The sequence below is a fragment of the Sciurus carolinensis genome, chromosome 3, assembly GCF_902686445.1.
Source record: "Sciurus carolinensis chromosome 3, mSciCar1.2, whole genome shotgun sequence".
Classification (NCBI taxonomy): domain Eukaryota; kingdom Metazoa; phylum Chordata; class Mammalia; order Rodentia; family Sciuridae; genus Sciurus; species Sciurus carolinensis.
Window position 1 is genome coordinate 20,841,501 of NC_062215.1, and position 27,558 is coordinate 20,869,058.

At 51.3% G+C, this 27,558-nt stretch overlaps 2 protein-coding genes across 2 annotated transcripts; both read left to right on the forward strand.

The window, feature by feature from the left end:
- The first annotated feature begins 199 nt into the window (after positions 1-199).
- Positions 200-5,282, forward strand: LOC124980052 (keratin, type I cytoskeletal 17). The gene is made up of 8 exons (XM_047545158.1): positions 200-708; positions 1,710-1,792; positions 2,201-2,357; positions 2,955-3,116; positions 3,683-3,808; positions 3,913-4,133; positions 4,229-4,254; positions 5,045-5,282. Exons 1-8 carry the CDS (start codon positions 277-279, stop codon positions 5,137-5,139), a joined length of 1,302 nt encoding a protein of 433 aa, XP_047401114.1. The 5' UTR covers positions 200-276; the 3' UTR covers positions 5,140-5,282.
- A 6,217-nt stretch (positions 5,283-11,499) lies between these two features.
- On the forward strand, positions 11,500-14,382 carry LOC124979887 (keratin, type I cytoskeletal 16). The gene is made up of 8 exons (XM_047544742.1): positions 11,500-12,083; positions 12,523-12,605; positions 12,732-12,888; positions 13,002-13,163; positions 13,256-13,381; positions 13,693-13,913; positions 14,000-14,049; positions 14,179-14,382. The coding sequence occupies exons 1-8, from the start codon at positions 11,556-11,558 to the stop codon at positions 14,289-14,291; spliced, it is 1,440 nt and encodes a 479-aa protein (XP_047400698.1). The 5' UTR covers positions 11,500-11,555; the 3' UTR covers positions 14,292-14,382.
- The last annotated feature ends 13,176 nt before the right edge of the window (positions 14,383-27,558 follow it).

Below are 27,558 nucleotides of genomic sequence, written 5' to 3' on the forward strand. Positions count from 1 at the left end.
CACATGCACACGCAGACGCCCAGCGCGGGGGTTCGGAGAAATGAGGCAAAGTCCTGATGTTGGGAGGGGAGGGGGCCCGCAGCCACCTGGGAGCTGGCAGGTAGCCAAGGGTGATGAAAGCCCAGGGGAATGGAAACAGAGCAGCGAGCCTGTTGTAATCGCTACGCCCACTTGCCGGCCTATAAAGGAAGCGGGCGAGCCCCGGCAGTGACACGCACCTTGGCGCCTCTCTTCCTCCTGAGCCCTCCCGCTCTGTGCCCGCCACCCGCTGCCACCATGACCACCACCATCCGCCAGTTCACCTCCTCCAGCTCCATCAAGGGCTCCTCCGGCCTCGGGGGCGGCTCATCCCGCACCTCCTGCCGGCTGTCTGGCAGCCTGGGCGGCGGCTCCTGCAGGTTGGGGTCCGCCAGTGGCCTGGGCAGTGCCCTGGGGGGTGCCAACTACTCTAGTTGCTATAGCTTTGGCTCTGGCAGCAGCTATGGAGGCAGCTTTGGGGGTGTTGATGGGCTGCTGGCCGGAGGTGAGAAGGCCACCATGCAGAACCTCAACGACCGTCTGGCCTCCTACCTGGACAAGGTGCGGGCCCTGGAGGAGGCCAACACTGAGCTGGAGGTGAAGATCCGAGACTGGTACAAGAAGCAGGCCCCTGGGCCCGCCCCCGACTACAGCCACTACTACCACATCATCGAGGACCTGAAGAGCAAGGTAGGGCCTGCTGCAGGAGGGGCCCAGGGGAGCATGACCTCTCCCCATCTCCTGCAGAGGAAGGCCTGGAGTCTAGTCTGGGGCTGCCACCTGTGGGGAGTCGAGGGCTTGGTGTCCAAGAGCCTGTCTTGGGACCCTACGTGGCCCACATTGCCCTTTCCTGGGGCAGCAGTCTGGGCCATGGAGAAGCAGGCCTCCTGAGGCTCCTTGGAGCTTCAACTTTCTCCTCAGGCAGTGTCTAGTCTCCTCATGTGGCTGTGGGATAGGACGGGAGGTGCATGCGGAGGGCTGGGCCCCTGTGGGGCATCTGGACCTATGGGCATCTCTCTCCTTTGGAGCAGAGTCCAGAAGAGTCCAGAAGGAGCTGGTGTAATGGGATGGGGGTCTGATGGCACCTGCAGGGAGGAGAGGGAGGAGGGGAGGGATGATCTCAGCATGGGGATGACCTTTCATGGGCCTTATTTGGGGATTTCCTGGCTTCCCTGTCCCTCCAGACTGGGGCTCAGCAAACCCAGGAGGTGGGGCTGCCTGATGGAGCCCAGGTTAACACTTAGCAGGAGTAATGATTTGTGATTTGAAATCACTATTGGAGAGGGTTCCTCTAGCAACCTTTGGGGGGAGACCCTCAGGGGCACCATCTGGTCAGCTGTCAACAGGGGCATGCTCACATCCCCTCTTTGCTTTCTGGAATTCTGGGAGAGCTGAATGTCTGGGCTGAAGACATTCTCCCATTCTCCTCTGGTGCTCCCACCTTCCTAGCTGGTCACCTCCTCTGCCTTAGGGGCAAATCCAGCATGGGGGTTAGGGATGGGGTAGGGAAGGCAAGTTTTGGCTCATGAGAGTCCCTCTTGCCTGTCTCTTCCAACAATGATGCACACTGTAGGGGTGAGGCTGGTGGTAAGATGGGGTTCCTGAAAAGGCAGCTCATCCCGGCCCCCAGGCAGGGAGGCCTGCTTGGAATTGGGGGCTGGGCTGACTTGATTGCTTTCCCACCCCCCCAGATCCTCACAGCCACTGTGGACAATGCCAACATCCTGCTGCAGATCGACAATGCCCGTCTGGCTGCTGATGACTTCCGTACCAAGTAAGTAGCAGTCAGGAGGCTGGTGTAGGGAGAGCATGGGGCAAGCCTCCTCACGCCAGGAATCCCCTATTGCTAGGTCCAGAAACTGGGGTGCAGCAGTCCTAGGAGCTAAGAGGCCACACCTTAGTCCAGGATGAGAAATGCAGTGATGTCTGAGGGTCACTGGGCTTAGGCAGGTGATAGGAGAGGGAGGGGAGGAGGGAGGCAGAGAGAGAGTAAGAAGCAAGGGGGTCGGGTGAGTGTGGGGTCCTGCTCTGTGATGGTCCTAGGGCCACAGGCTGGACTCTGATTCCGCTCTACCCTCTCAAAAGCCCTTAGAGCCCTGGCAGAATGAAGGCAGGGGAGGGGCCAGGACCTTGTCCTGCAAGTCCAAGTAGCCTGCACTGAAGTCCCTGGTTACCATTGCAGGTTTGAGACGGAGCAGGCCCTGCGCCTGAGCGTGGAGGCCGACATCAACGGCCTGCGCAGGGTGCTGGACGAGCTGACCCTGGCCAGGGCTGACCTGGAGATGCAGATTGAGAATCTCAAGGAGGAGCTGGCCTACCTGAAGAAGAACCACGAGGAGGTGAGGTGGCAGGGGCAGTAGGTCAAAGAGGCTGAGGAGTGGGTGGCAGGGCCCTGGGGCTGGGCTGCGGTTGAGGCAGTGGGAGAGGGCAGAGCAGGCCCGCTGGGTTAGTCACCCTACAGGGCTGCCCTGTCTGAAGAGCCCTGATCCCTGTGGTCCACAGGGCAGCCTCCCCCATGTACCACACTGCCTTTCTGCATCCAGGGAAACTCCTGGACCCACCAGGGCCTCCCTCACAATGACAGCAGATGAGTGGGGAGGTTGAATCTTGCCTCAGTTTAAACCCTCAAAACTGTACACGAATACATTTGGAAGTTGGAGGAGGAAATTTGGGGGGCACAGGCCTAAGAATTAGATTTTTGTCTTTGGAGAGCCCTCAGTCTAACGAGGGAGGCACAATATAATGATGGAGGCAAGCCCCAGAGTGAGCAGGGGAATAGAAATCCCTAGCAGGGTCTGAGGAAAGAAGCCGGGCAGAACGGAAGACGGGTGGGTGGGAGCAGGGAGTGGACAGACCCAGATGAAGGGTGTGGGGAGTCTTGGGAGTGGGGACCTCAAACAGGCTTGGATACTCATGCCACATCCCTCTGTCCACAGGAGATGAACTCCCTGCGAGGCCAGGTGGGCGGTGAGATCAATGTGGAGATGGACGCAGCTCCTGGTGTGGACCTGAGCCGGATCCTGTCCGAGATGCGCGACCAGTACGAGAAGATGGCAGAGAAGAACCGCAAGGATGCCGAGGACTGGTTCTTCAGCAAGGTGGGGCCGCTGCAGGCCAGATGGGGTGCAGGGGCATGAGCCCCAACAGTAACTCACTGCCTGGCACCTTAGGGCTGCCCCATCCTCAGTGAGGGGCCAGGATGCAGGGGATCAGGGTCACCCACTGCACCAACACACCTGGAACTTGGCAAAAGCTGGGGCCTGAGGGATGAGTGGGGAGGAGGGGAGTCTCCAAGGAAGAAAGGCAGAGGGAGTTTATCTAAGGAGTCGGGATCTACACAGGGGCCGGGCTACATGTCCTGGCTGGTTCTCAAGTTTCCTGTTCTCTGCCTCCCACTTGAGGGGATTAACCAGAAGAATTCAACATCTCAAAGCCCATTTCCTGGGCTTCAGGAAGTGGGAAGCTGGTGAGAAGGCACAGCTCCCAACAGTTTGGGAGGAGGCCAGAGGTTCAGGGAAGGTCAGAAAGGTGGCCGTGGCCTTAGGGAGTGAGAAGAGCTAGGTGCCTGTCTGAACCTGGGCTGAGCATATGGAGGCCAGAGGAGTCATCTGATTTGGAGAAGGGAACCCAGGCTCATCTGCTCTGTCCCATGTCCTGTCCGTAGACAGAGGAGCTGAACCGCGAGGTGGCCACCAACAGCGAGCTGGTGCAGAGCGGCAAGAGCGAGATCTCCGAGCTCCGGCGCACCATGCAAGCCTTGGAGATTGAACTGCAGTCCCAGCTCAGCATGGTAGGAATGCTGCTCTGTGTGTGTGTGTGGGGGGGGGGTGGGCCCGGTGCTGGGGAGGGGGCACTGTCACCCTCACTGAGCCCTGCTTCCCCCATTTCCTGTAGAAAGCATCCCTGGAGGGCAGCCTGGCAGAGACAGAGAACCGCTACTGCGTGCAGCTGTCCCAGATCCAGGGGCTGATTGGCAGCGTGGAGGAGCAGCTGGCACAGCTGCGCTGCGAGATGGAGCAGCAAAACCAGGAGTACAAGATCCTGCTGGACGTGAAGACGCGGCTGGAGCAGGAGATCGCCACCTACCGCCGCCTGCTGGAGGGCGAGGATGCCCAGTGCGTGGGGGCCGGGACCAGGGCTGGGGGCCTCGGGGCAGGGGTTGGACTCTCAGACCTACATCTAATCTCCTCCCTGTCTGTTTTTTTTGCAGCCTGACTCAGTACAAGCCAAAAGAACGTAAGGACCTTGACGGCTGGGGGCTGGGGGTGGGCAGGGGGCAGGAAACCCAGCTGCATGTTGACAGGGTCCCCAAGGAGCTCCTCATTGATGACTGGGGGTGATTCTGTTAGGACTCAGAGTTGATGTTCAGGGAAGGATCAAATAAGAGGCCCTGGCTGTTCTGAGGAGGGGCGGGGCAGGGAACTGGTCCTTGCCCTGGAGTCTGATGGAGAGACATGGTCCCCGCTGTGGAGACTCACCTGATGGGAATAGAGAGACAGGGTCTCATGAGCTTTGCTCTTGAGACCTGACAGGTGAACAAAAACCAGTCCTGTCTCTGGGGACTCTAGCCTAGCAGGAGATAGGGATGTGGACTTGTCCTCCAGATCCCAGACTAATGGGAAAACAGATCCTAGCCCTGGGTTTGTGGTCTAATGGGGGTGATGGGAACCTGGATTTTGTCTCGATGGGGCAGCTGGAGGCATAATCCCTTGTTAGAGACTGCAGAGAAATGGAGATAGAACCCCTTTCACGTAGCATCCGGTCTACATGGCCCTTCTCTTGCAGAAGGATACAGCGTGTCAGAATCAAATAACCCGTCCAGGGAACAAAGACAGGCATGGGATCACCAGGAAGGGACGGGATGGAACGGAGGTGTTGGCAAGGGCAGGAAGGGCACGTGTGCCATGCGATGTTGAGGGGCCAGCACAGACATTGGCAGCAGCTGGGAGGGGACCAGGGGAGGGAGCTGGCTGCCATGCAGGGGCCAGAGGCTGAGTGGAGCTCTAAGTGCCTGTTCCTCCTGCAGCCGTGACCACCCGACAGGTGCGCACCATTGTGGAAGAGGTCCAGGATGGCAAGGTCATCTCCTCCCGCGAGCAGGTCCACCAGACCACCCGCTGAGGACTCGGCCCCTCCTGGCCAGCCCCCCGTGTGTCAGGGGGGTGGCTGTCCCACAGCCTCCAGCCACTCTAGCCTCAGTGCTTTGCTTCAGCCCCTTTCCCACACTGTCCCCCCTGATTCCAATAAAGCTCGTTGACCCAGAGGCAAACTGTGTGCTTGTCTTGGCTACTGAAGTGGGTGCAAATGACACAGGGTGGACTGGAAGGGAACAGAGGGGAGGGGACGCAATCCTCAAACCCCCACCGTTGTTGATGTGCAGGTCAGGGGTCAGCTTGGACCAGGTAGAGAGGAAGTCTGGGGAGAGTTTGGGGTTGCTTTGCTGCTTCCTGAGTCATCTCCCCCTGGTCATCTGGAGAATAGTCCGAGTCCAGCCAGACATGGGGTGGGGTCAGTGAATCAGGGTGGGCCTAGGTGGCCTCCTGGGTAGCTCTGTGACCTTGAGCATTGGTATAGTCTCTTCCCCTCACTGAGCCTCATTTCTCATCCATAAATGGACAGATCTCAGGTGCAGGACTGAATCCCAAGGATGACTCATCCAATCCTTGCTCCTCCCCTGAGAGGGGGCAGGAGGTGGGCGAGAACTGGGAGAGGTCCGGAGGTTGGGCAGGTGGGGGAGGCAGGCTGGGGTGAGGGCCCAGGTTTCCGTGGGAGTTTCAGGAAACCCCCAAGAGGGGCTCCCGTGGTCCCACCCAGGAATAGGGGCTGGCAGGCTTGTGTTCCTGGGAAGGCTGTGGCCCTAGACTGTGTGGGAGAGAGGGCGGGGCCCCTCTGGGGATGTCTCAGACGGCCAGCTAGCTCAGGGTGAGGCAAGGTGGGGGACTCCGCAGGGTGGCTGTGCCCAGGGGACAGGGCCCTTCTCCCTGGCCATCAGGCCCCCCTTGGTTTCCTGCCTGGGGTGGGAGTGTCATGAAGGAGCGGGGGAAACTGCCTGGTGGGGAAGGGGAGGAGGGACAGTCCTGCCCCCGCCACTCCCGGGGCACTCTGAGCACCAGCCCTGGTTCATTCGGGTGGCAGGCGAGTGGCAGGTGTGGGAAATAATGAGGAAACACCTGCAAGTCTGAGGAAACACTTGGGTCTTCCTTCGAGTAAATCCGGAAGCCACTGGGTGGGGCGCTGCCTTCCCCACCCCAGTTCACTGCAGGTGGAAGGGGGGTGGGTCTCAGCTTCTGCAGGATCAGACCAGGGTCCTGCAGTATCTTCTAGTGCCCCGAGGTGAGGGTGGGAACCCAGGGACGTGGACAGGAGCATCCAGAGCCCCTTGAGGCCTGGCATGGTGGGGGCTTGGGACCAGCAGAGATGGGACAAGCAGGTGGGGGCAATGGCCAGAACAATGGTCACTGGGATGTGGGGACTTTGGGTGGTGGCAGGTCATCTCTGGACCTTAGAAGCTGCAGTGTAAAATGAGGGATGAGAGGAGCTGCTAATGGCCTTTCTAGCCTGACACCCCTGGACTGGCTGGAGCCTGGGGATGAGGTCACGGGGGCACCTGCAGGACCAAAACCAGGCAGGCTCTTCTCCATCACAGCTGATGCCTCTCTGCTGCCTAGAAGCAATGACAATATGGCTCCGATGGGGGCAGGCGGGAGGCCCACTCCCCCAGTCCCCGCTGTACTTGTGACCACAACCAGAAGAACCAGCCCTGGGCTGTGGATGGCTCATCCTGGAGGGTGAGCTCATTTATCTGAACCAGTCCCAGGAAGTGGGGAGAGTCTTGGGAAAGGCACCCCATTGTATGGATGGGGACACTGAGGCTCCCAGGAGCAGTGACTCAGTCCTTCTTCTGGAGCCTGGTGTGTCTGGGGTGGAGCAGGGCGTGGGAGGGGCCCATTCTGTGCTGGGAAGAGGTGCCCAGCCTCACTGGCTCTCAGACAGTGCTGTCCCTCTTCTGGAGACTCTAGGGATCCACTCTTCCTGATGGGGTGGATGAGAAGGGGCCAGAGTGCAGGGAGGACTGGTGACAGCTCTGGCTGGGGTCTCTGCTGGGGTCTAAGTCCCTCCCCACAAATGGAGGAGGTGGGTGGCGGGGGTGGAGTACCCCCGTGTGCAGAGAGTGAGTGCAGAGCCAGCAGAGACAGTGGCTGTCATGTCGAGGGGGCCCCCAAGGAATGGTGTGGGGAAATTTGGTGACTTTATCTGGGCACCCCAAACAAGCTCAGGCTGCTGGGTTCATGCGACTGACCCTGGATTGGGGACCTGGTGTTGGTACTACATGGAGAGGGCTCACCATTCACCCACGCCCACCCTGCTGGCACCCCTGACCACGGCGGTGGTCTGTGATTGCCCTTGGAGTAGCCGCACCCACTCTCCCATGACAACACACACCTGATTCCCAGGCCACGCCCATGCCAGCGGAAGCCAGACTGGGACTCTTCCTCTATCATGCTGATGCCATGGCAGGCGCTGACCTGGCATGTGGCCTGCGGGAGGGAGGACGAGGTGGGCAACATTGCCCACGACGGTGCCTGGCTCTGCACCTGGCTCCCCACTGAGTCCAGGGAAGGAGAGGACACTGGCCTTGGCTCAGAGGGACAGTCTTCTCTGAGAGGCCCTAACTTAGGGGTGGCAAGCAGTGCACAGCGGCAGGCCTGTGGGTCTCTTGGGGAGTGGAGGGGAGCAGAGGGACCAGAGTCAGGGCCATTCCACCCCAGGCACAAAGGAGGCAGATGTGAGCTTGATAGGACCTCAGGCTCCCTGAAGGCCCCTTGTTTGTGACCAGTGTGAGGGGATGTGACGGTTCTGTCCTCACATGGTGGGCATGTTACATGCAGGAGGGGAAAGGACCACCGAAGTCCTCCTGACTCTGGAACCAGGCGCAGAGCCAGGGTCTGGACCCAGACATTTGCTCACCCCGAGGGACCTTGCCCCCTCTTTTCCCTTGTACCCATCATGACTCGACCACACAGTCATGGCACTGTCTTTACCACCCTCTCTCACACACCAGATTGTATATTCTGAGGGCTTCTCTGTCTTGTTCTTTGAATCTGAGAGCCTGGCACATGGTGGGTACTTCACAGTCACCTGTTGAATAAATGCATTGGTGGCCACAGTCTGCCAGGGCTTTATTTATTTCCCTTCTTCTCCTCTGACATGCCTGTACGGTATTGCCGTTAACCCCATTTCCCAGAGAAGGAAACCGAGGCTCAGAGAGGCTGGAGGGCTTGCCAGTCTCTGCTCTGCTTGCCCCAACTCCAGGCTGCTCTGTCCTGGCCCAGTGGGGCTCTGAAGCCCGTGGCTCTGGTCTGCCCCCCAGGGGCTGGGCGTGTGCAGCCCCCCATCCTCCGCCTCCCTGCGCTCACCTCCCAGCACCCTGGACTGCCTTCTGCCTCCCCAGCATGGGAATCTCCTGGGGAGCTTGTAAAATAGTCCCAGGACCAGGCTTGTCCCGGCAATGCTAATGGAGGGGTTGGAGCAGGGGCCGGAATCTGCACAGGGATTCTGATGATCTTGACAAGCTGAGGCGTGGCATTGGCCAATGATGTTTCCTGGCCAACTCAAGAGTGACGTGACCTCATCCTGGCAGGAGTGGGGCTAAGGCTGGAGGGAAAAGAGGGGTGCCTAGATCTGGCAGGAGTCTGTATTCTGTGCCCCCCAGGCTGAGAGGTCCCGGCCTTGACCAGGTTGGGGCAGGTGTGCATTGCTGGCATGGAAGAATTGTCCCAACTCCTCTGCCAGCCTGGTTCCTCCCAAGCCCAGCTGCAGCCTCTCCATGCAAGGACCCGTCAGAGGGTCCAGAAGAGGAGGGCAGCTCCCTCCTGTACAGAGGCTTGGGGGGTAACCCTCCTGAGCTGCTTCCTGTAATGGGGCATGACTGGGGGCCAAGTACCCCAGGATTTCCTACCACGAGTGCTGTATTCCTGGCTCTAGTTCTCTCTCCAGGGATGAGTGACAAGTTCTTCTAAGGTTGGAGACTAGCAGGGTGCACAGTGGACACATTATCTGTGGTGTTGGCTGAGTGGCTGGACGGGTCAGTGAGCAACTTCCTGCAGCTTCACGGCTCACACAGACCCCCAGACCTTTAGTGGTGCACCTGTGTGGGATCTCCCTGACTCCTCCTGGAATGGACACCAGTGTGTGTGTGTGTGTGTCTGAGTGTGCAAACACACACTGGGGGCAGAGGATGAAGAGGTCCCTGAGACCCCAGGGTGAGGGCCGGAGCTGGATCCCAGTCTTGCTTCTCCACTTCAATGCTGTTCAATCCTGGGCAAGTCTTTCACTCTCTCTGGTTGGGGTTTGGTGGCCCTTAACGGCCAATTCTAGTCCCCAGGGTGAAGTCTGTGGTTGAACTCCAGGCCTATCCTGAGACCTGGACACTGTACTTTTTGTCCCTGATTCTGGGGTCCCCTTTGCCCATATTTTGGGTTAGAGGTAGGGAGTTTCAGGTTCTTTCTTCCCAGGTCCATCCCCAAAAGTGTGTGCATCAGCTCTGCTCATACCTGAGCTGATGGCCCATGAGCCTGAATGAGATGTGGCAATAACCCTATGTCTCAGCCCTGGTCATGCTGAGACAGAATTTCCTGCCCCAGCTGAGTTCAGGCACAGGCAGGCCTCTCTGGTTTCCTCTCACCCCAACAGAACAGGGACAGTGGCCAGTATCATGGGTCACCCCCAGCACCCAATGAGGCCTCTGTCTTTTGGTCCAGATCCCCAACCCTTGCTCCATCTTTCAGTGCAGGGCCAGGCTCTCGGGTGAAGGTTATGCCCACCGTGGGCAGAGATTATACCAGGCACTGCTGGAAGGTGGGTGGAAATTGACCTTACTTGGCCCCTACCTGCAGGGCATTGTGGGAGCTCGGAGAGTTTCTGTTCCAAGGCTTAAAGCAGAGAACTTTAGGTGAATCCCCTCCTCTCTCTGGTTCTCCATCAGTCCTCCTAACTTTACAGGATTAATTTGAGGATCAGGAAAATGATACAAATTTAAGAAGCTCAGAGAGAGTGGTTCAGGATGGTAGACAGGGCACAGGTTGGGGGAGCTGACTGGCAAGGGCTCAGATCTTAGCCCCTGTTGACTGATGACTTAGGAAGCCCACTCACCCTCCTGTGTCCCAGCTCCCTTGACTGTGGACTAAAGCAGGAGACCACCTCAGGCCTGCCTCACAGAACCAGATATAGCAGTACCTGCAGGGGCAGGGGACTGGAGATTCTTAGTGTCCTCCTCCCCTCCCCCCCTGAATGAACAAAGCTTCCAAACCCAGCCTGGGATCTGTGGACAGGAGGGAAAGTTGTTGGGAACTGGTCCCTGGGCAGGACGGTTTCCCTGTGGGGACTCTGAGGTCATGGAAGGGCCAGGAGTCACATAAAAATTAGTGGCAGGACAGGGAGTTTCTCCTACTACAGTCTACAGGTGGGTGCCCCTGATTAGGCGAGGGCAGTATGTAAAGGCAAGGAGCATGGGCTAAGTTGGGGTGCTCATTAGGCGGGAGTGTGGGGTGCCTGTGCCTAAGCCTGGGTGCCACATTTGAGAGGCGGACACCAGGGGAAGCTGGCTGCAAAGGAGGGATGGAGAGGCTAAGTAAAGCCCCAGGACTGGCCCCTGGGGCAGGGACAACGGGGTCTTCCATGCATGCTCCTTTGTGGCTGGTGGTGTGTCTTCCCCTTGTACAGATGGGAAAGCTGAGGCCCTGGGACCAGAGGACATGCCTCTGCAGGCTGTGAAGGGCGGCACAGTAATGCAGCTGTGCAGTGGGCACTGTTTCCATGGCAGCCGCAGAATCAGGCTAGAGCCAATGGGGAAAGAGAGTCCTAGGATTTTTAGAAATAGAAAAACTTCCCCAGTCTTGCAGCCCAGTCTTGGAAAAACAGGTTCAGGGAACGGAGGTGAGGGTCCTCAGGTCACATAGTGAGACTAACAGAATGCCACCAAGAACCCAGCTCTGTTCCAGAGCCTGGCTTGTAAAACCCCACAGCTGCATCCCAAGACAGCCTGGGGGGAGGGCATCGCTGAGGCCTCTTTCAATCAAGGCACTCACTGTGGGGCAGGGAGTCCTTCTGTTGGCCTGACTCACTGCCTGGGGACGCGACTGCCACAAAGCAGTCTGCACCAAGGCCCCGCTGTCCCCTGGGGCTCTAGGAATGGGAGCCGACTCCTGGCCGCCCAGCCTGAGTCACTCCCAACTCCAGGTTGTGTGTGTTTTTCACTTGGCCCCACACCCCCAGAGTTGGGTGGGAACCCCGAGATGGCTCTGCACACAGTGGAGTGAGTCCACCCTGGGCTGAATAATCTGGAGTGGGGAGTCAGATGGGACTGGAGTGACGAAATCCGAGGGGAGCCTGGAGTCAGCAGTTGGAGGGCCACGCCTTCCCCAGGTGCATATAAAGGATCCCCGGGATTGAGACAGCCACAGCATCCTCTCAGCCTCCCTGAGCACCCTCTCTCCTCTCTGCCAACCAGCTCGCTCACTCACCTCCTCCTTGGCACCATGACCTCCTGCAGCCGCCAGTTCACCTCCTCCAGCTCCATGAAGGGCTCCTGTGGCATTGGTGGTGGCTCCAGCCGCATCTCCTCTGTCCTGGCCGGAGGATCCTGCCGGGCTCCCAGCACCTATGGGGGCCTGTCAGTCACCTCCTCCCGCTTCTCCTCTGGGGGAGCCTGCGGGATGGGGGGTGGCTATGGTGGTGGCTTCAGCAGCAGCAGCAGCTTTGGTGGGGCCCTAGGTAGTGGCTTTGGTGGAGGATATGGTGGTGGTGCTGGTTTTGGTGGTGGCTTTGGTGGTGGGTTTGGTGCTGGTTTTGGTGGTGGTGATGGTGGCTTCTTCTCTGGCAATGAGAAGATCACCATGCAGAACCTCAACGACCGCCTGGCCTCCTACCTGGACAAGGTGCGGGCCCTGGAGGAGGCCAACACCGACCTGGAGGTGAAGATCCGAGACTGGTACCAGAGGCAGCGGCCCTCTGAGACCAAAGACTACAGCCCCTACTTTAGGACCATCGAGGACCTGAGGAACAAGGTGGGTGACTGATGGTTGGAGCACTGAGAGAGACTAGGGCTGCAGTGGCCTTGAGTAAATTGCTTTCTGGCAATTCCATTTACAAACAGGGAGACAGAGGTACGTTTGTAGTGGCCAGATAACTGGTGGTGGAGGGTTCCTTTTCAGCCTCTCCATGTCTCATCTGGGTCTGGAACTCTAAATCTCCATGCAAGGGTTCATTACACTACAAGCTCAGTTTCTCAGTTTTGGGTCCAAGATAGGGTTGGTGGGAGATGTGGGCGCATCCCTTGGGCCAAGTGGAGAGGTGTCTTAGCCTGGTTGGGGAATATAGGGCCTGCCCTGCCAGGCATCTGACCCTCCGGTTTAGGGAGGCTTCTTTTGCTCCTCTCTGCCCTTCACCCTTGAGCAGCAGGATCCTTGACTAACCAGACCTCCTGTCCTGTCATCCCCATTCCAGATCATTACAGCCACCTTGGAGAATGCCCAGCCCATTCTGCAGATTGACAATGCCAGGCTGGCAGCCGATGACTTCAGGACCAAGTGAGCATCCATCATGATGGGCTGAGGGCAGAGGACAGGGCACAAAGAAGTAGGGCTATCCATCCAGACCTCAATCCTTGGAAGCCTCAAGGATGGGACCTGAGGCTCTGACTTCTGTCTTGCCAGGTATGAGCATGAGCTGGCCCTGCGCCAGACTGTGGAGGCCGATGTCAATGGCCTGCGCAGGGTGCTGGACGAGCTGACCCTGGCCAGAGCCGACCTGGAGATGCAGATTGAAAGCCTCAAGGAGGAGCTGGCCTACCTGAAGAAGAACCACGAGGAGGTGAGGTCTTAGCTGGCTTTGGGGTTAATAGACTGAGTGCGTGGTGTTGCTGGGTCTGCCTAGGGACAGGAGAGGGGTCAGCTGATCTGACACCCCCTTCTATTCCTTCCTAGGAGATGCTTGCCCTTCGGGGTCAGACTGGTGGGGATGTCAATGTGGAGATGGACGCGGCTCCTGGTGTGGACCTGAGTCGCATCCTGAATGAGATGCGTGACCAGTATGAGCAGATGGCCGAGAAGAACCGCAGAGATGCTGAGGCCTGGTTCTTGAGCAAGGTAAGGCTTGGGTCCTCTGCACTTCTGCAGGACTTCCTAGCTGGGGAGGCTTAGGAGAGCCTCACGCCTTTTGCTCCTGTCTCCTATCTCAGACTGAGGAGCTGAACAAGGAAGTAGCCTCTAACAGCGAGCTGATACAGAGCGGCCGCAGTGAGGTGACTGAGCTCCGCAGAGTGTTCCAGGGCCTGGAGATCGAGCTGCAGTCCCAGCTCAGCATGGTATGAAGGATGCAGCCCCACTGCAAGCCCCCAAGTCACCAGCAGTGGCCACCCCCCCCCCCCAACACTGCCACAATCCCATCCTGCATTTCTTTCCCCAGGGGTGGAAATGGAGCCATCATAGTGCCCATTGTAGAGATGGAGAACTTAAGGCCTGGAAAGGTGGAATACGTCTTTTCCATGTTATCTGATCCAATCAGTAATCCCAGCTGGAGTTGAAATCCATGCATCTCTCAGGAAACATGCCCAGAGACCTGGAGGCACAGGTGTGAATGCCTCTGTTGACTTTCTTGTCCAATCTCCACTTACAGAAAGCATCCCTGGAGAACAGCCTGGAGGAGACCAAAGGCCGCTACTGCATGCAGCTGTCCCAGATCCAGGGGCTGATTGGCAATGTGGAGGAGCAGCTGGCACAGCTGCGCTGCGAGATGGAGCAGCAGAGCCAGGAGTACAAGATCCTGCTGGACGTGAAGACGCGGCTGGAGCAGGAGATCGCCACCTACCGCGGCCTGCTGGAGGGCGAGGATGCCCAGTGAGTGGGACCCCAGTGTCGCCTCACAGTCCCTCAGCCCCCTGCTGTCTCCAGCACATCTAATGCTCCCGTTCTTTCCCCCACAGCCTGTCATCCTCGCAGCACTCATCTGGCCAATCCTATTCTTCCCGGGATGGTAAGATTCCTGGGGCTCCTAGGCACTGTGGCCAACCAAGCCCTTCTCCACAGAGCCCCTGGGTCTGCCCAGCAACCTGCTCAGCTCCCAGAACTCTTCTCACCTCTTCTCCTCTCCTCTCTCCTGCAGTCTTCTCCTCATCCTCTCGCCAGACCCGGCCCATCCTCAAGGAACAGAGCTCTTCCAGCTTCAGCCAGAGCCAGAGCCAGAGCCAGAGCCAGAGCCAGAGCTCCAGGAACTGATGTGCCTCCACCAGACATCCTGCCACCTGCAGGCCTCGCCTCCTGGAGGCCTGGGCCAGGACCCTTTTCTTCCAGCGCGGCTCCAGCTGTCTCCCTTTTCCCTGTGCTGGTGGTGGGCTAATAAAGCTGACTTTCTGGTTGATGCAAACCTGTGTGATCTCTGTGCTTGAACTGATGGGAGGGAAGTTGAAGGTTTCTCCCAGGGAAGCTCCTGGGGTCCCATCCCCTGAGGGGTGCAGGAAACATCATGTCTCAGAAGAGCTGGAAGGGTCTTTCTAGAAGAGCTCCATGCCATGAGGGAGGGTGGGTGGGGAGGGAGGAAGGGAGGCTGTTCACAGGTGTGGATGGTCTCCTTTGAGGCCTTCCACAGAAGTTCCTTCACTGTCCTCCCTAACAGCCTTGTGAGACTGTTGTGGTCGGGTTCATTTTGGGGTTGACAACCCCTGGGATTCAGGGAGGTTAAGGAACTTGCATAAAACCATACAGACATGAAGTGACATTTGGAGTTCGAACTCAAGCGTACATGGCTACAAAGTCCATATCTTTCTTTCAACATCACTTTACCTTTTTAGGTATTTAACCCCAAAGACTCCAAAGCTTGAGCTCTTAGCTCCACAATTTGTCTCCCAGTATTGCACATGGTGACTTTTGTGTTGGAGTGTGGAAGGGAGAACCTTCTGTCTTGGGGATTGTATCCATGGCCAGAGCTGAAACCTTCCCTCTCCCAGCCTGCTCCTCCTTCCTACCCCATCAACACCTTCCTCTTCCTTATTGTTCTTAGTTGTCAACTGAGTGCTGATGAGTTCTCTAGGCAACATTGGCCACCATGTCTTCCTCTTCCCCATGGCCACCACCACATTCATCGCTTCTCCTTCTCTCCCTGGGGCTTCTTGCTGTCCATCTCTCCCAATCCTGATTTCTACCCAAAGACCTTTCTCACAAGAACATGGTCAAGCTCAGGATTGAGGATATAATCAGGACTCCCCAACTTAACAACCGTGATAGTTCCCTTTTCCTCTAGGACTCAGCTCTTCAGTCTGTCCTGCTGCCCCTCCCTGCCCCGTGTCCATGAGTCACCCCTTCCTGACTAATTGCATGGCCCACACCTCTCAATCACTGTTCCTTCTTCCTGATGCCTTCCCTAGTTTATAAAATTTTAAGTAAAAAAACAAAGTTACATATGTAAAACATCTGAATACTTTTTTTTGTGTGTGAGAAAAAGAACCATTTCCAAGTGGACTCCGTTCCTGCTTTCCTATTTCCCACTTTCCTATATACCACTTTCTTTTGGTATTTACCTCCTTATTTCTAAATGATAGGAGTATCCTGCCATTTCTAAATTTTTCAACTGTAGTTTTTAATCACTTGGTTTCCTATGAAGGATGAAGGATGAGGATTTAGTTCTCATATATGGCATTGTCCGCTCCCCCCCCACAACTTCTTCCTTACTTCTCTTCTTCCCACCTCTTAAAATATTAATATTTTTAATTAGTTAAATGTTTAATGTTTACATTATTATGACTACTTATATATTATTCATAGTCAAAGCATGTTTTGTACTATATTAAATTTCCTTGAAATAAATGTATGTTTTTTAAATTTGCTTGGGTTTTCTATGTACCTATCATTCATTTGTCCTCTAACTCAGAGCTGGAAGTATGTCTCCTCTTCATGCATGTTCCATTAATGTCAGTTTCTTGAAGATGTTTCTCCTGGAGTTCTGTCCTCCTGCTCTAGTCTTTTCTGAGTGCTAACCTGCTCCCCAACTATCATCCTAGAATCTCTTCACTATCATCCTGGGCATCCCTTATTTTTTCTATATCCATTGTTTTCTGAATCCCATATCTCCCTGTTTCTCTCCTCCCTTCTTAATTTTAGCGAAGTGTATTTCTAGCAGTTTCCCAAGGATTTATAGACACTGAGTTTTTTTGAGAACATCATGTGTAAAAGTTCTCATGTCTATCCTAGGGATCTACCTTCACTCTTGCGGGATAGTTTGGCTGGGTATGGAATTCTAGGTTGGACATCATTTTCCCTTAGCATTGGAGGGTATTGTTTCACTGCATCTTGGCTTCTGATATTCCCTTTTTTTTTTTTTTTTTCTTCCCGGTCCTGGGGATCAAACCCAGGGCCTTGTGCTTGCAAGGCAAGCACTTTACCAACCAAGCTATGTCCCCAGCCCCTGATATTCCTATTGAAAAGCCTTATGCCATTTTGATTGTATATCCTTTGTACTATCCTCTTCCTACTTTTCCTCCTAGATGCTTTACAATTCTTCTCTTTCTTTCTAGTAGGATGGGTGTCTTGATGCAATTTTGTCTTCATCCATTGGATTGGGCATTAGCAGAAGTTTCCACTGTTGGGACTCAAATTCTTTAGTTCTGATATTTTCTTATTTCATTATTTCCTCCCTCCACCTCCTCTCTTTTGGAGGCTCTTCTCTTTCTGTGTATTTCATTCTATTTTTCATTTAACTTGTCTTTTTTCTACTTTCTGAGAAATTTCAATATCTTTGCCATCTAAAACTAGTATTTAGAGTTAAAAAAAAAACCTGCTACTTTTAAATATTACATGACTTTGGGTTTTTTTTTTTCAATAGTCTCTTGTTCTTATGTTAGAATGGAATGTTTTTGCCTCTCTCTTTTTGAGCCTATTACTCATGATACCTACAAATCTTTTATTTCTGTTATTTTCTCAGTTTCCTCTGAGTCTCTTTTCCCCTTTTTGTCTTGTGTTCATCTTTCATGCCAGAAGCTCTCCTTAAATGTCTGGTGGACCTTGGCAATTGCTCATATTTAAGAGCACGTCACAAAGAAACTGTCTAGAGTGTGTATACATGTATGTATGTACAGCAGGGGTTTTGTGCCTGATTGGTCTCAGTATGGAATAGTCTGGTGGGGAATAAGGTATTTCATTGGAGGACCTCAAACATCAGTATCTGTAAGGCCTTTTATCTTGGGTGGGATCTTCTTTGGAAATGATGCCTCTAATTTCCTGTCTGGATTGTAAAAACTACCAACTTTCTGGAAGCTGTGTGAGAAAGGGGGCATTCTGGGGAGGTGTCAGTCTCAGTTAATCTGCCAACTGAAGATTTCAGGGTCTTACCTCTGTCCTTGGCCCTGCTTGGTCTCTCCTGGCTGAAGGAGGAGTGGTTGGTATCTTATAGGTGGGAGGTGGAAAGAACTATGGAGACCTCCCTGCTTTTGAGAGAGACCCCTGACCCCTTTTCCTGTTTCTAGCCCACCAGACCCCATTTTCAGAGGCCTATTCTGAAAATAGGCCTCTTGGACCAGTGACTTCCCATTGTTCTGATGGTTCTATTTGATTCTTGACCTCTCCCTGGGTAAGCACTGAGTTTTCTTTGTGTCTTTCAGATTGCAACATTTTGTTGCTATGAACTCCTTCCTGCTGTTCGTCCATACAGATTTTATTTGGTTACCGTAATTTTAGTGGTGCTTAGGAGGTGAAGATAAGTCATCACTTTAGCCTCTAGATTAACCCCCAGTCCCTGCTTTCCATGGCAAAATCATATTTATCCTTTAAAGTTGCTGAGCCTGATTCATTACTTTATAATGTGTAATCACTGTTAGTGTTCAGTAAGCGTCTCTCCCTTTTTAGGTTCATCAGCTCTGTTCCCCAGATCATAGGGTGAACCTATGACTCAGAAGAACTCAAAACCCCAATATGCAAAGGTAAACACTGGTAACAAGTTTCTTGTTCACACACACACACACACACACACACACACACACACACACAAACATACACGTACACATGAACTATGCTTATGTATACATATTACAATTCTAACTACAATTACACTGAATGTCCATATCATTTTGCATTCTTTTTATTTTGTGCTGAGGACAGAACCTAGGGCCTGTGCATGCTAGCCAAGTGCTCTATCACTGAGTAGCACTCTTGACATTGATTTTTATTAGTATTATAAGGAAAACATTTTCCTATATTATTAAAAGCATATCTATTTCTAATGTTTTCACTATTTGCTGTTGCCATTGAAAATAGCACAGCAACAAACATCTTTCTACACAACATTTTACCAATATTTTGGATTACTTCCTTAGGCTAGATTCACAGGAGTATAATTACTTAGTGAGTAGGTACAACTGTTTTAATCTTGATTGGTATTGCCAAATTGATTTTAAAAGAGGTTGTGCTAATTTGCAAGCAGGAAATGGGAATTTCAAAACATTTGCACTGACTGAGATTGTCTTTTAAGTACTTCTTTTGTAAGTTGATTCATCTGTCCCTTATGGAAGGCCCTTCCACAGGGACATAGACAGTCCAGGGTTACTACACATCTTCAGAACTGATACACATGTTCATGAGTTGATCAGTAGCAAGATGTTAGAACACCCTCTACCTGGGTGTGGTGGTTGTTTTAAACAAGTTACCTGTGCCTCTGTCTTCAGAATGCACACATGTGGACCCTTGGGAAATCCATCAGAAAGGTCCCTACTTGACAGATGAGGAAACTGAGGTCTGTGTTTGTCAGGTTTGTATTACTATAATGAAATTCCTGAGGCTGGGTCTGAAAAAAGGTTTATTTTGACTTATGGCTCTTGAGGTTCAAAGTAGTAGGTGGGGGTGGGTGGGCATTGGTTTGGCCTCTGGTAATGGGCCTTCTTGCTGGCAGAGTCCCAAGGTAGCACAAGGCATCACTTGGCAAGGGACAGTGAGTGCATATGCCTACGCCTATGTGTCTAGTCTGTCCTTCTTCTTGTCATGGGGGCTCTATCTTAATGATCTTATCTAAACCTCCAAAGATGCTACATATCTCCCATACCATAGTTGATTAAGTGTATAGCCTCTCGATACCATTAACCTATGACTTTGGGGACTGAACTCCTGTCTGAGTTGCTATTCAAATCATAGTAAGCTCTAAAATTGAGGGAAAAACGAACAAACAAAACATTTGCCGGGTCTGACAGCTTGTTAGTAAAATCCCTGAGAGCAGGAACCATGTTTTTCTTGTTCATTTCTGTATCTTGTTCATGGAACATTAACCTTTTAAAAAAACTTTTTTATTCGTTCTTTTTAGTTATATATAACATTTGGATTCATTTAAATAAGGACAATATCAAAGCAGACATGTGAGTTTCCCTTTCAATAAAGGAACTAGCTTTTCTGTCCAGAAATGCTTACCACCTGTTCAAATCCCAGATCAGACTGCCTCTTGCTCTTGGCTGCCTCTTCCACTTCTAAAATCCTGGACCTGAGGTGAGGAGATGAGCACTCCCTGTGTACCTTGTAACTTGTCTGTTTCAAACACACCCTCAGATTCCTTAGGCTTGAGTTAGTGTCAGAGTTTGTGAAATACTATTTTAGATAATTGCACGAACTGCTAAAACAATAACTAGAGTAAGAATTAATGATAGCCCATAAAGTGTATCTGCTGATGTAAATGAATTAGTGGTAAACTTGTAAGTTTGACTTTCTTTGGATCCATTGTTTCCAAGAGCTATCAAAAGCTCAGTGTCTCTCCTGGTGTCTGAGATAAGCAGCTTGCTATGCTTGCCTTCCCACTGCTGTAGCATGTTTTAGACCTTCTGACAGCTCCCTGAAAGGCAAACACAAAGGAAACTTTTTGTTTTCTAGTCAACAACAACCCTTAGACAGTACCTTATACATAAGGGGTGCTCAGTCAAGATTTGTAGAGTCAAGTCATGGACTTTTATTTAGAAGTCGCTGCTCTTTCAGGTTTCCATGCAGTCTTTTCAGAAGCAAGTTCTTCTGTGTGTTCTATGTATCTCTCACTATGCCAGCACAAGGCAGCTTCCATGGGTGGGTTTCCCTGAGTTACTGTAGATGAAATAGTGAATACCCTTTTCCCATGGAGGAATGGAGCCCTATCTACCAGAGCTGAGGCATCAAGCCAGTGGAGCTCTTGACCTGTTCCTTCCTCTAAGGTGCTATGTGGGTCACCACCATAGGCAGGTGTATCTCCATGTTGCCTTTCCCTAATACTCCACGGTCCCTGATGGCTTTGCACGGATGGAGATGTGGTAAGGCAAAGATGGCGGCTGTGAAGGATGAGACTCCATTTTTGACTTCACCCCCTGCTAACACATTGCTGGGCTGCAGAGGTCCCTCTTTCTCCTCCAATTATAAAATTATTACACATACAACAGATACACATTTTTTCCCTTTAAACTTTTATTTACCATGTGGATAGTTAGACGACATAAAAGAAATGTAGAAAAAGAAAACATCCTTCCATTGTCTAGTCCCAGAGTTTTTATCCTCCAAGACAATTTTCCAGCCTCATGATGTGGGAATCCATAGCAAAGATGATGTGCAGATTATTTAAGGGCTTTATTTTATTTATGTTAAATTCGTAGAAATAAAAGATGAGTAGTAAAAGGGCATATTTATTGCTGTATTATTTGTAGAGACAGAAAAAGAAAAGCAAATTTTGTATTGGTAGTGAATGGGTTGTATAAAAAATGATTGATTTATAGCATGGGGTATTAGGTAGTCATCAAGGTCAATAAATTGGACCCATGTCAGATGGAAAGGAGGGATTCCTCCAGGTATTGGGGAGAGAGAAGAGCATATGTAGTATGCTGATTTTACTTGTGTGAAATAAACAATAATTGATCCCTTATTTCTCATTTACATAAATGCATATAGTGTGTATGTATGTATTGTATGATCATATGAACACCAGAAATATGAGCGGATACCTATGAAACTATTAACATAGATTGTCTTGGGGTTGGGGTGGAAGACTGATGTGAATTGGGCAACAGGTAGGGGACTGAGAGGAAAAAGAAAAATAGGAAAGGGAAAAAATGATGCATGAACTTTTATAAATATGCATAAAATTGTGCATGTGTGTGTATGAATAAAGAAATTAAACAAAAAATTAAACTTTAAAGATTCACTTAATTTGTTGAATACCACATCGACTTCTTAACTAAAAACAGACGCATGCACTAACCTGACCTGTCAATTTTATATTACCATAGCATACGTTTTTAATTCACTTTGTGCTCAGATAATAATATGATTATTCCATTAAAAGTGATAGCCAAAAGAAAAAAACTAACTAAAGTGGGATTGTAGTCTCTTGCAGAAAGTGGTGTGGAGGGTCAACCGGGTTTGAACTTTGAGGGTGAAGTAGGGAAGATCCCCTCATTCCTGAGTCTCAGTTTCCTCATTTGTAACTTCGGGGTATTAGCAGCTACCTGAGGGGGTCATGTGAGGATTAAAAGTGATAAGGGGTAGACAAAACACACAGTAGGCACCCAGTAAATATTTTTTTACTTTTTCCCTCTTTTTTGTGACAGTTTTCAAAGGGGCCCAACCCTTTATTGCCTCACTCAACTCTTGCAGCAAGGCTGTGAGGACTGACTCTCAAGGCTGCGCTGGAGCAAACGCCTCCTATCTGCATGATCTCCGTCAAGTCTCCCATCAGCTCCACTGACCTGACTCATTCCATTTTACAGGTGAAGAAACTGAGGCTCAAGGAGGCTTTGCAACTTACCCTAGGATGTATGGATGATAGGAAGGGCGTCAGAGTGGCCCCCAGGAGGGCAGACCCCTGGCCTCATTAGACTTGATCGTGTTTGCAGAGAAATCAAGTTCTAGCAATAGTCCAGTGAATTCAGCCCAAGTCCGCTTAAGACTGCTCTGGCTTTGGGTAGGTGCAGGGTGGCACTACAGTGATAAATCAGGGGCCACTCTGGACTTAAATGAAATACTTCTTACAGCACCCTGGTAGAAGGTGCTCTTTGTCCTCTTTTTCCTGGAGGTGCCTCGTGTGTGTGTGTTGCCTGTGGCGGCCAGGCTCTTTCTCAATAGGCCGATGTCTCCGCTTTCCTTCCTTCTCCTCTGGGTAAGACAGTGGCACCTGACTGCTGGAACTTACAGAGGCCTAAATAGTGGCTACCATTTGCCCTGTCTGCTTAGATGGCAACAAGGCTTGCAAACTTTATTGGTTCTCTAGGGTGGAAATAAAGCCTCCTAGAAGCAGATCTGCCTGGATTGGATCCCAGCCCCCTCTTACCTGCCTTTTGCTGTTGCCCTGAGGATTAGGAGAGATGAGGGAATTAATACCTGGCCACAGTGAGCCCTTGTATGTGTTAGCCTTTTGGAACTAGATTCTAAGAGGGTTTCATCTCTGAGTTAGCCCCAGGGGAGAGCTGCTTAAACTGGTTCTGCTCTGTCTACCAAGAGACTTGACTCAGGGGTGTCACTTACAAACTTCCCTTCTCTACCACCTCTGCCATCATCACTGTTTCTACCGCAAGCCCAACCAGCATCACTACCATCCCCCATTCCATTATCAACACCATGCCAATTGCTACAACACCACTGCCATCCCCAATATCATCACCCCCACCCCCACCTCAATAGCATTATTGCCATCATTCCACCACCATCACCACCACCACCACCTCCATTACCTCCTACACGCCTGGCACCATCACCTCCCACCCCACATTGCTCTTTGAAGGGGATGTTGTCCATATAGGTCAAGTTGGATATGGAGTAAACCAAGTCATTGGACACAAAGACATCATTCAAGCAGGGACAGCTGCAGGACAGACATACTCTGGGTGTGGCAGCAGAGGAATCCTCTTCAGATACTGACAGAGAGGTCAATTAATAGAACACTGACAATTGGGATTCCTTGAAAAAAGACCAGATAATATGGCCACACAGACTTGGACCTTGCCACCAGGGTTCCCAAGGGGCTTCCTGAGGGCAGGCAGTGCTTGGTCAGCCTGGTGAAGCCTGGGTAGCTTCTGGATATTTCCTCTACTTCTGTCCACCTGGATTGTCCCCTCTTATCACTGGGGCCACCAACTCTTCTTCCCCCTCCCCCAGTCTGGTTTCCCCTCTTTCACTTTATTTGACTTGGAAGCAGAGTTGCTTTGCTTTTCACTTGCTTTTAGTCTACTGATTATAGACTTCAGGGTCCTTTGGCAGGCTGGAGCTGGTTTATATTGGCTATTGAGAGACAAAGTTAAAATTTCAGGAATTTTGCAAACTGATTGTTAAACATAGCCAGCATCCAACAATTAAATTATACAAGCTTAAGGATAATTAAATTATATTGAGAACAAAGGTATTATGTAAAGCCCAACACTTCCAGCTTATTTACTACTTTTACTATACCTAGGCTCTTGAGGTTACTTATAACTATTTTATCCATATGATGGTTATTCTATACAATGGTGTGCGATGGTACATCTCTTCACAACTCTATGTTAAGTGACTTCATCTTGATTGATTGAAATTGGCCATGTTGTGGGTATTTACCCCACGAAAATAATAAACACTATAAATCAGGGCTTGATTATTGATTGTTCAGATTTAGGAACATGACATAAAATGTTAATAATGCAGATAATCTTAATGTGTCACTTCTTTACCTGCTGCCTTGTGAATAGCAAAAAAAATTGATGATTTTTTTTCAATATTCAAAGCTTATTATCTGAGTCAGCAAAGAAGTCACTCACATCCTTAATGAATGGAAGTTAGGATATATGTCTTTGCCATTTCACTTCTACTTTACTCTTTAATATAAACATATTGCAACAGTATTCAGATCAAATGTACATTTGTTTGTTAGTTGCAACCGTAAGTCACAAAGTGTTTGGCAAAAATCAATGAATGCATCCTATGAGAATCAATTCATTATATGGAAGAATTTATAATAAAGAGAGTATTTCTTATTATTTGTAAATTAACTGCTATACATTCCTTATATTAGTACAATTTATAATAAATTTATAATATGATAGAAAATACATAGGCCCCTTCCCTCCTGGTGAGCAAGGGGTTAAACATTTACCAACATACCATTGACTTAATTAAACTCAAAAACTCAGATGCCTGAGGTTGGGTTCCCCAGAAGTTCACTTTGAGACAAAAGTTCAAGAGTGATGTTTTGGATGGTGTCTCATGAAACACCATTAAGGAGAGGATACGTAAGACACTGAAGGCAGGGAGGTTAATCTGCCATGTGTTTTCTAGCAAATTCTCACTGTGGGCAACTGCAGTTTATTCCTGTTGGGGAACTTTGAGAGACAGTGAAGAACCTGAGTCTCAGAATTATTCACAATATACGAGGGAGCTGGGGTATTTATCCTCCAAGCCCCATAGGTTACTGGCTGAGGGTTGCTCTCCATTCGGGGGAGTGGTGTTAATTCCCCAGCACTTTGTCCTGTCTGACAAACAGGCAGAATGGGCTCTGGTGGCCTGGGAAAGCCCTTGAGCAAAGCCCTCTGGAGCTGGTAGTTGAAAGTCTGACCAGCAAGTGCCCAGAAGTGTTTGGAGCTTGGTGCCTGCAGAAGGCAGGCTCTGATGCTGCCAGGTTCAGGGTACCTGGCTTTATGGAGCTGCTTGGCACTTTTGGCACATCCACACATTTAGCTGGAGGGGGATGCTAGGAGGCAGGAGCTGCAGGAGACTCTGGCCCTTGGGGACTGAGGCCCACCCAGGGAGGCCTCCTCTTGAAGCCTAAGCATAGCCCTTCTCACAGAAAGGTTGTTAAGATTCAGAGATACTGAGCTCCTGGCACGGCTGTGGCCCAGTGAACTGAAGCTCTCTGTGTCCTCAGATTCTGTGAAGACAGAGTCTTCTCAGACCTTAGAAGATGCTTGTGTCTCTCTTGACTGTCAGATGTGCCTCCAGTTAGTGAGAGTTTCATATTCCATTTTGTGTCACTTTTGTCTTGGCTGCCAGGAAGCCCAGAGCTGAGTGTCAGGTATGGTAGCCCCCTTCTTTCCTGTAACTGTGCCCACCCTCCTTTGGCAGCAGACACAACTTGGGGTAACTGCTTGGATCATCAGAGTTGGGCCAGATCTGTGCCCCCTTCTTTTGATACTAGACACTTCTTGGTCATGGGTAAGGGACTTGCATACTTGCTGGGTTAGTTATAGGATTCCACCCACTGACCATGTTGAGCATTGCAGAAGAATTTCCTGGGAAATTCTTCAGATTCAAGGGAATCCTCTCTGGGTTGAAGACTGTTCAGGAGGAGCTCAGGGTTGCCTTGAAGGTGCAGCTGATGTATGCAAATGAAGTTAGGAGAAAGAGCAAGGCAGAGGTGTCCGTGTGTGTGTGTGTGTGTGTGTGTGTGTGTGTGTGTGTGTGTGAGAGAGAGAGAGAGAGAGAGAGAGAGAGAGAGAGAGAGAGAAGGGAGGGGAATGCAGTCTGGTTGTGGGTCTCTCCTTGTGGCTGTCTTGTGCCTCCTTGTTTTGGTGATGAGAGGCAATGAACCAATGAACGGGCTCTTTTTGAAGCTAATTCAGGTTGGTTTTCTATTGCTTGCAACCAACACGAGTTCATCAATATGCCCTGTTACCCAATTCTTTTTTCTTTTCTTTTCTTTTCTTTTTTTTTTTTTTTAAAACAAGCTAATTTCATTTCTTTAATTTTTAACGGAATTCTTGATTTATCTGCTACCCTTGCTGGATAGTTTTAGTTTTATGATACATATGTCTTTTTTCCTAAGCCAAGCCCTCTTTTGGAACCAGGCAACATAGAAGTATTGCAGATATTGCCTCCGTTGCCCCCACAGTCAAGGCTGGGAGGAGAAGAACCAGCTCTGGTCTGAGAGGACCACCTGAGAACTGAGCTCCTGCCTCCTCAGCCCCTAGTGGAGGTCAGGGGAGGCCAGCACTGGGCCCCCAGCCTCAGAGATTCCTGTGCCTTCTTCCTTTACATCCCACTGACTCTTCCTCAGCAGGGTCCCTCCTACAGACTCCATCCTGGCCAGGTGCTCACAGACACAGGTCATCACTGCTGGCCTCTGAGCTCTCCCACTGGCCTCCCTGCCTGTTCTCCTTCCATCCCTCCAGCATGCCAGCCCTGTTCAGGACTCTTCTCTGTTCTCTACTGCAAGCTCTTTGCCTGAATTTTGATACCTGTTCTCTTTTGTGCTCACCCCTATCTCCATGGGTTGAACTCTAGGTCTTAATTTAAGGGAATTTTTACCAATCACTGACTGCACCAAGCTCCTTGATGGCTACTCACTGTGAATTATCTACTCCTCTCAATGCCCCTACCAGGTGGGAACTATCATCATGCCCCTGTGGTAGGAAACCGAGTCTCAGGGCTGCAGTGGCTTGTCAAGTTCTCAGGTCGTTCAGTGGTGGAGTCCGGACTTGAACCACAGCCTTTGTGATGGGAGAGGTCCTGCTCCTTCCCCAGTCCTGTGACACTTCTCAGTCTGGGGCAGAGGGTGGGCTACAAGATGCTGGATCGCTCTGGAACTTTTGACTGGTAGAAACAACTCCTTTCATTTCTACCCTTGAGGCTACAGCAACTTGGCAAGGCTTATTTCCCTCTGTCCTTGTCCTTGCATCCTGGCCCCAAAAGACTCCTGACCCAGCCATTCTGACCCAGGTGCTGACTCTTGCCGAGTCATCTGCTGATGCCTGGAGTTCCCACAGTCACGCCCCCGACTGGGAATGACCTCCTCACTCCACCCTCAAGGATTCTTCCTGCTTTCAAACCCTGAGTCAAAGCACCCTTTCCAAGAAGGCTTCTGTGAGCTACCACCCTACCTTGCTGCTCCTTAGCTGTAGGTTCCCCTTAGCCTATGGGCTAGAGAAAGCTCTGGGCTTGGTTACCCTCCATCATCAGACTGGATGGACAGGGCAAGAGCTGTGCCTTCCTCACCAGATCAGAGTAATTACCAGGTACCTACTATGTGAGATATTTTGCCACCCCCATAAGGCATTGCATAGAGCTATAATGGGGGCTCAGATCACAGAGGCAGTAGAGGGCAGAAGGAGAGAAAGGTGACCTGAAGTGACGGGGTGGGACTTTTTAGGAGCGGAAACGTCTGAGCCAGCACCATCCCTTACCTGGACAATGGTTAATCCTCCCTACCAGTTTTCCCTTTTCTGCTCATCTCCCCAAGTGTGTTCCATGAAGATACCACAGTGACCTTTGGAAACACACCTAACAGCATCGCTGCCCAGCTCAGAACCCTTCTCTCTCTGCTCTCAATCTCACCAGGCAGCAGCAGCCATGTTTAACTCCTTGCAGTTCCCATCAGACCTGTTTAACACCTGTTCATCTCTACTCAGAGGCTTCACTGAGCAAATGGGATGTCTTTCCCTCTTTTTTGGCTTGCTTAGCATCCATTCATCTTCAGGGTTCAGATTGGTTAAGAGCTCCTCTCAGGTGCTTGCCCATCCTGCCCCTGGGCTGGGCCTGTCTTTTCTCTGAACTCTATCCATCCTTCACCATTGCCCACCCAACATCCACCTACCTTTCAATT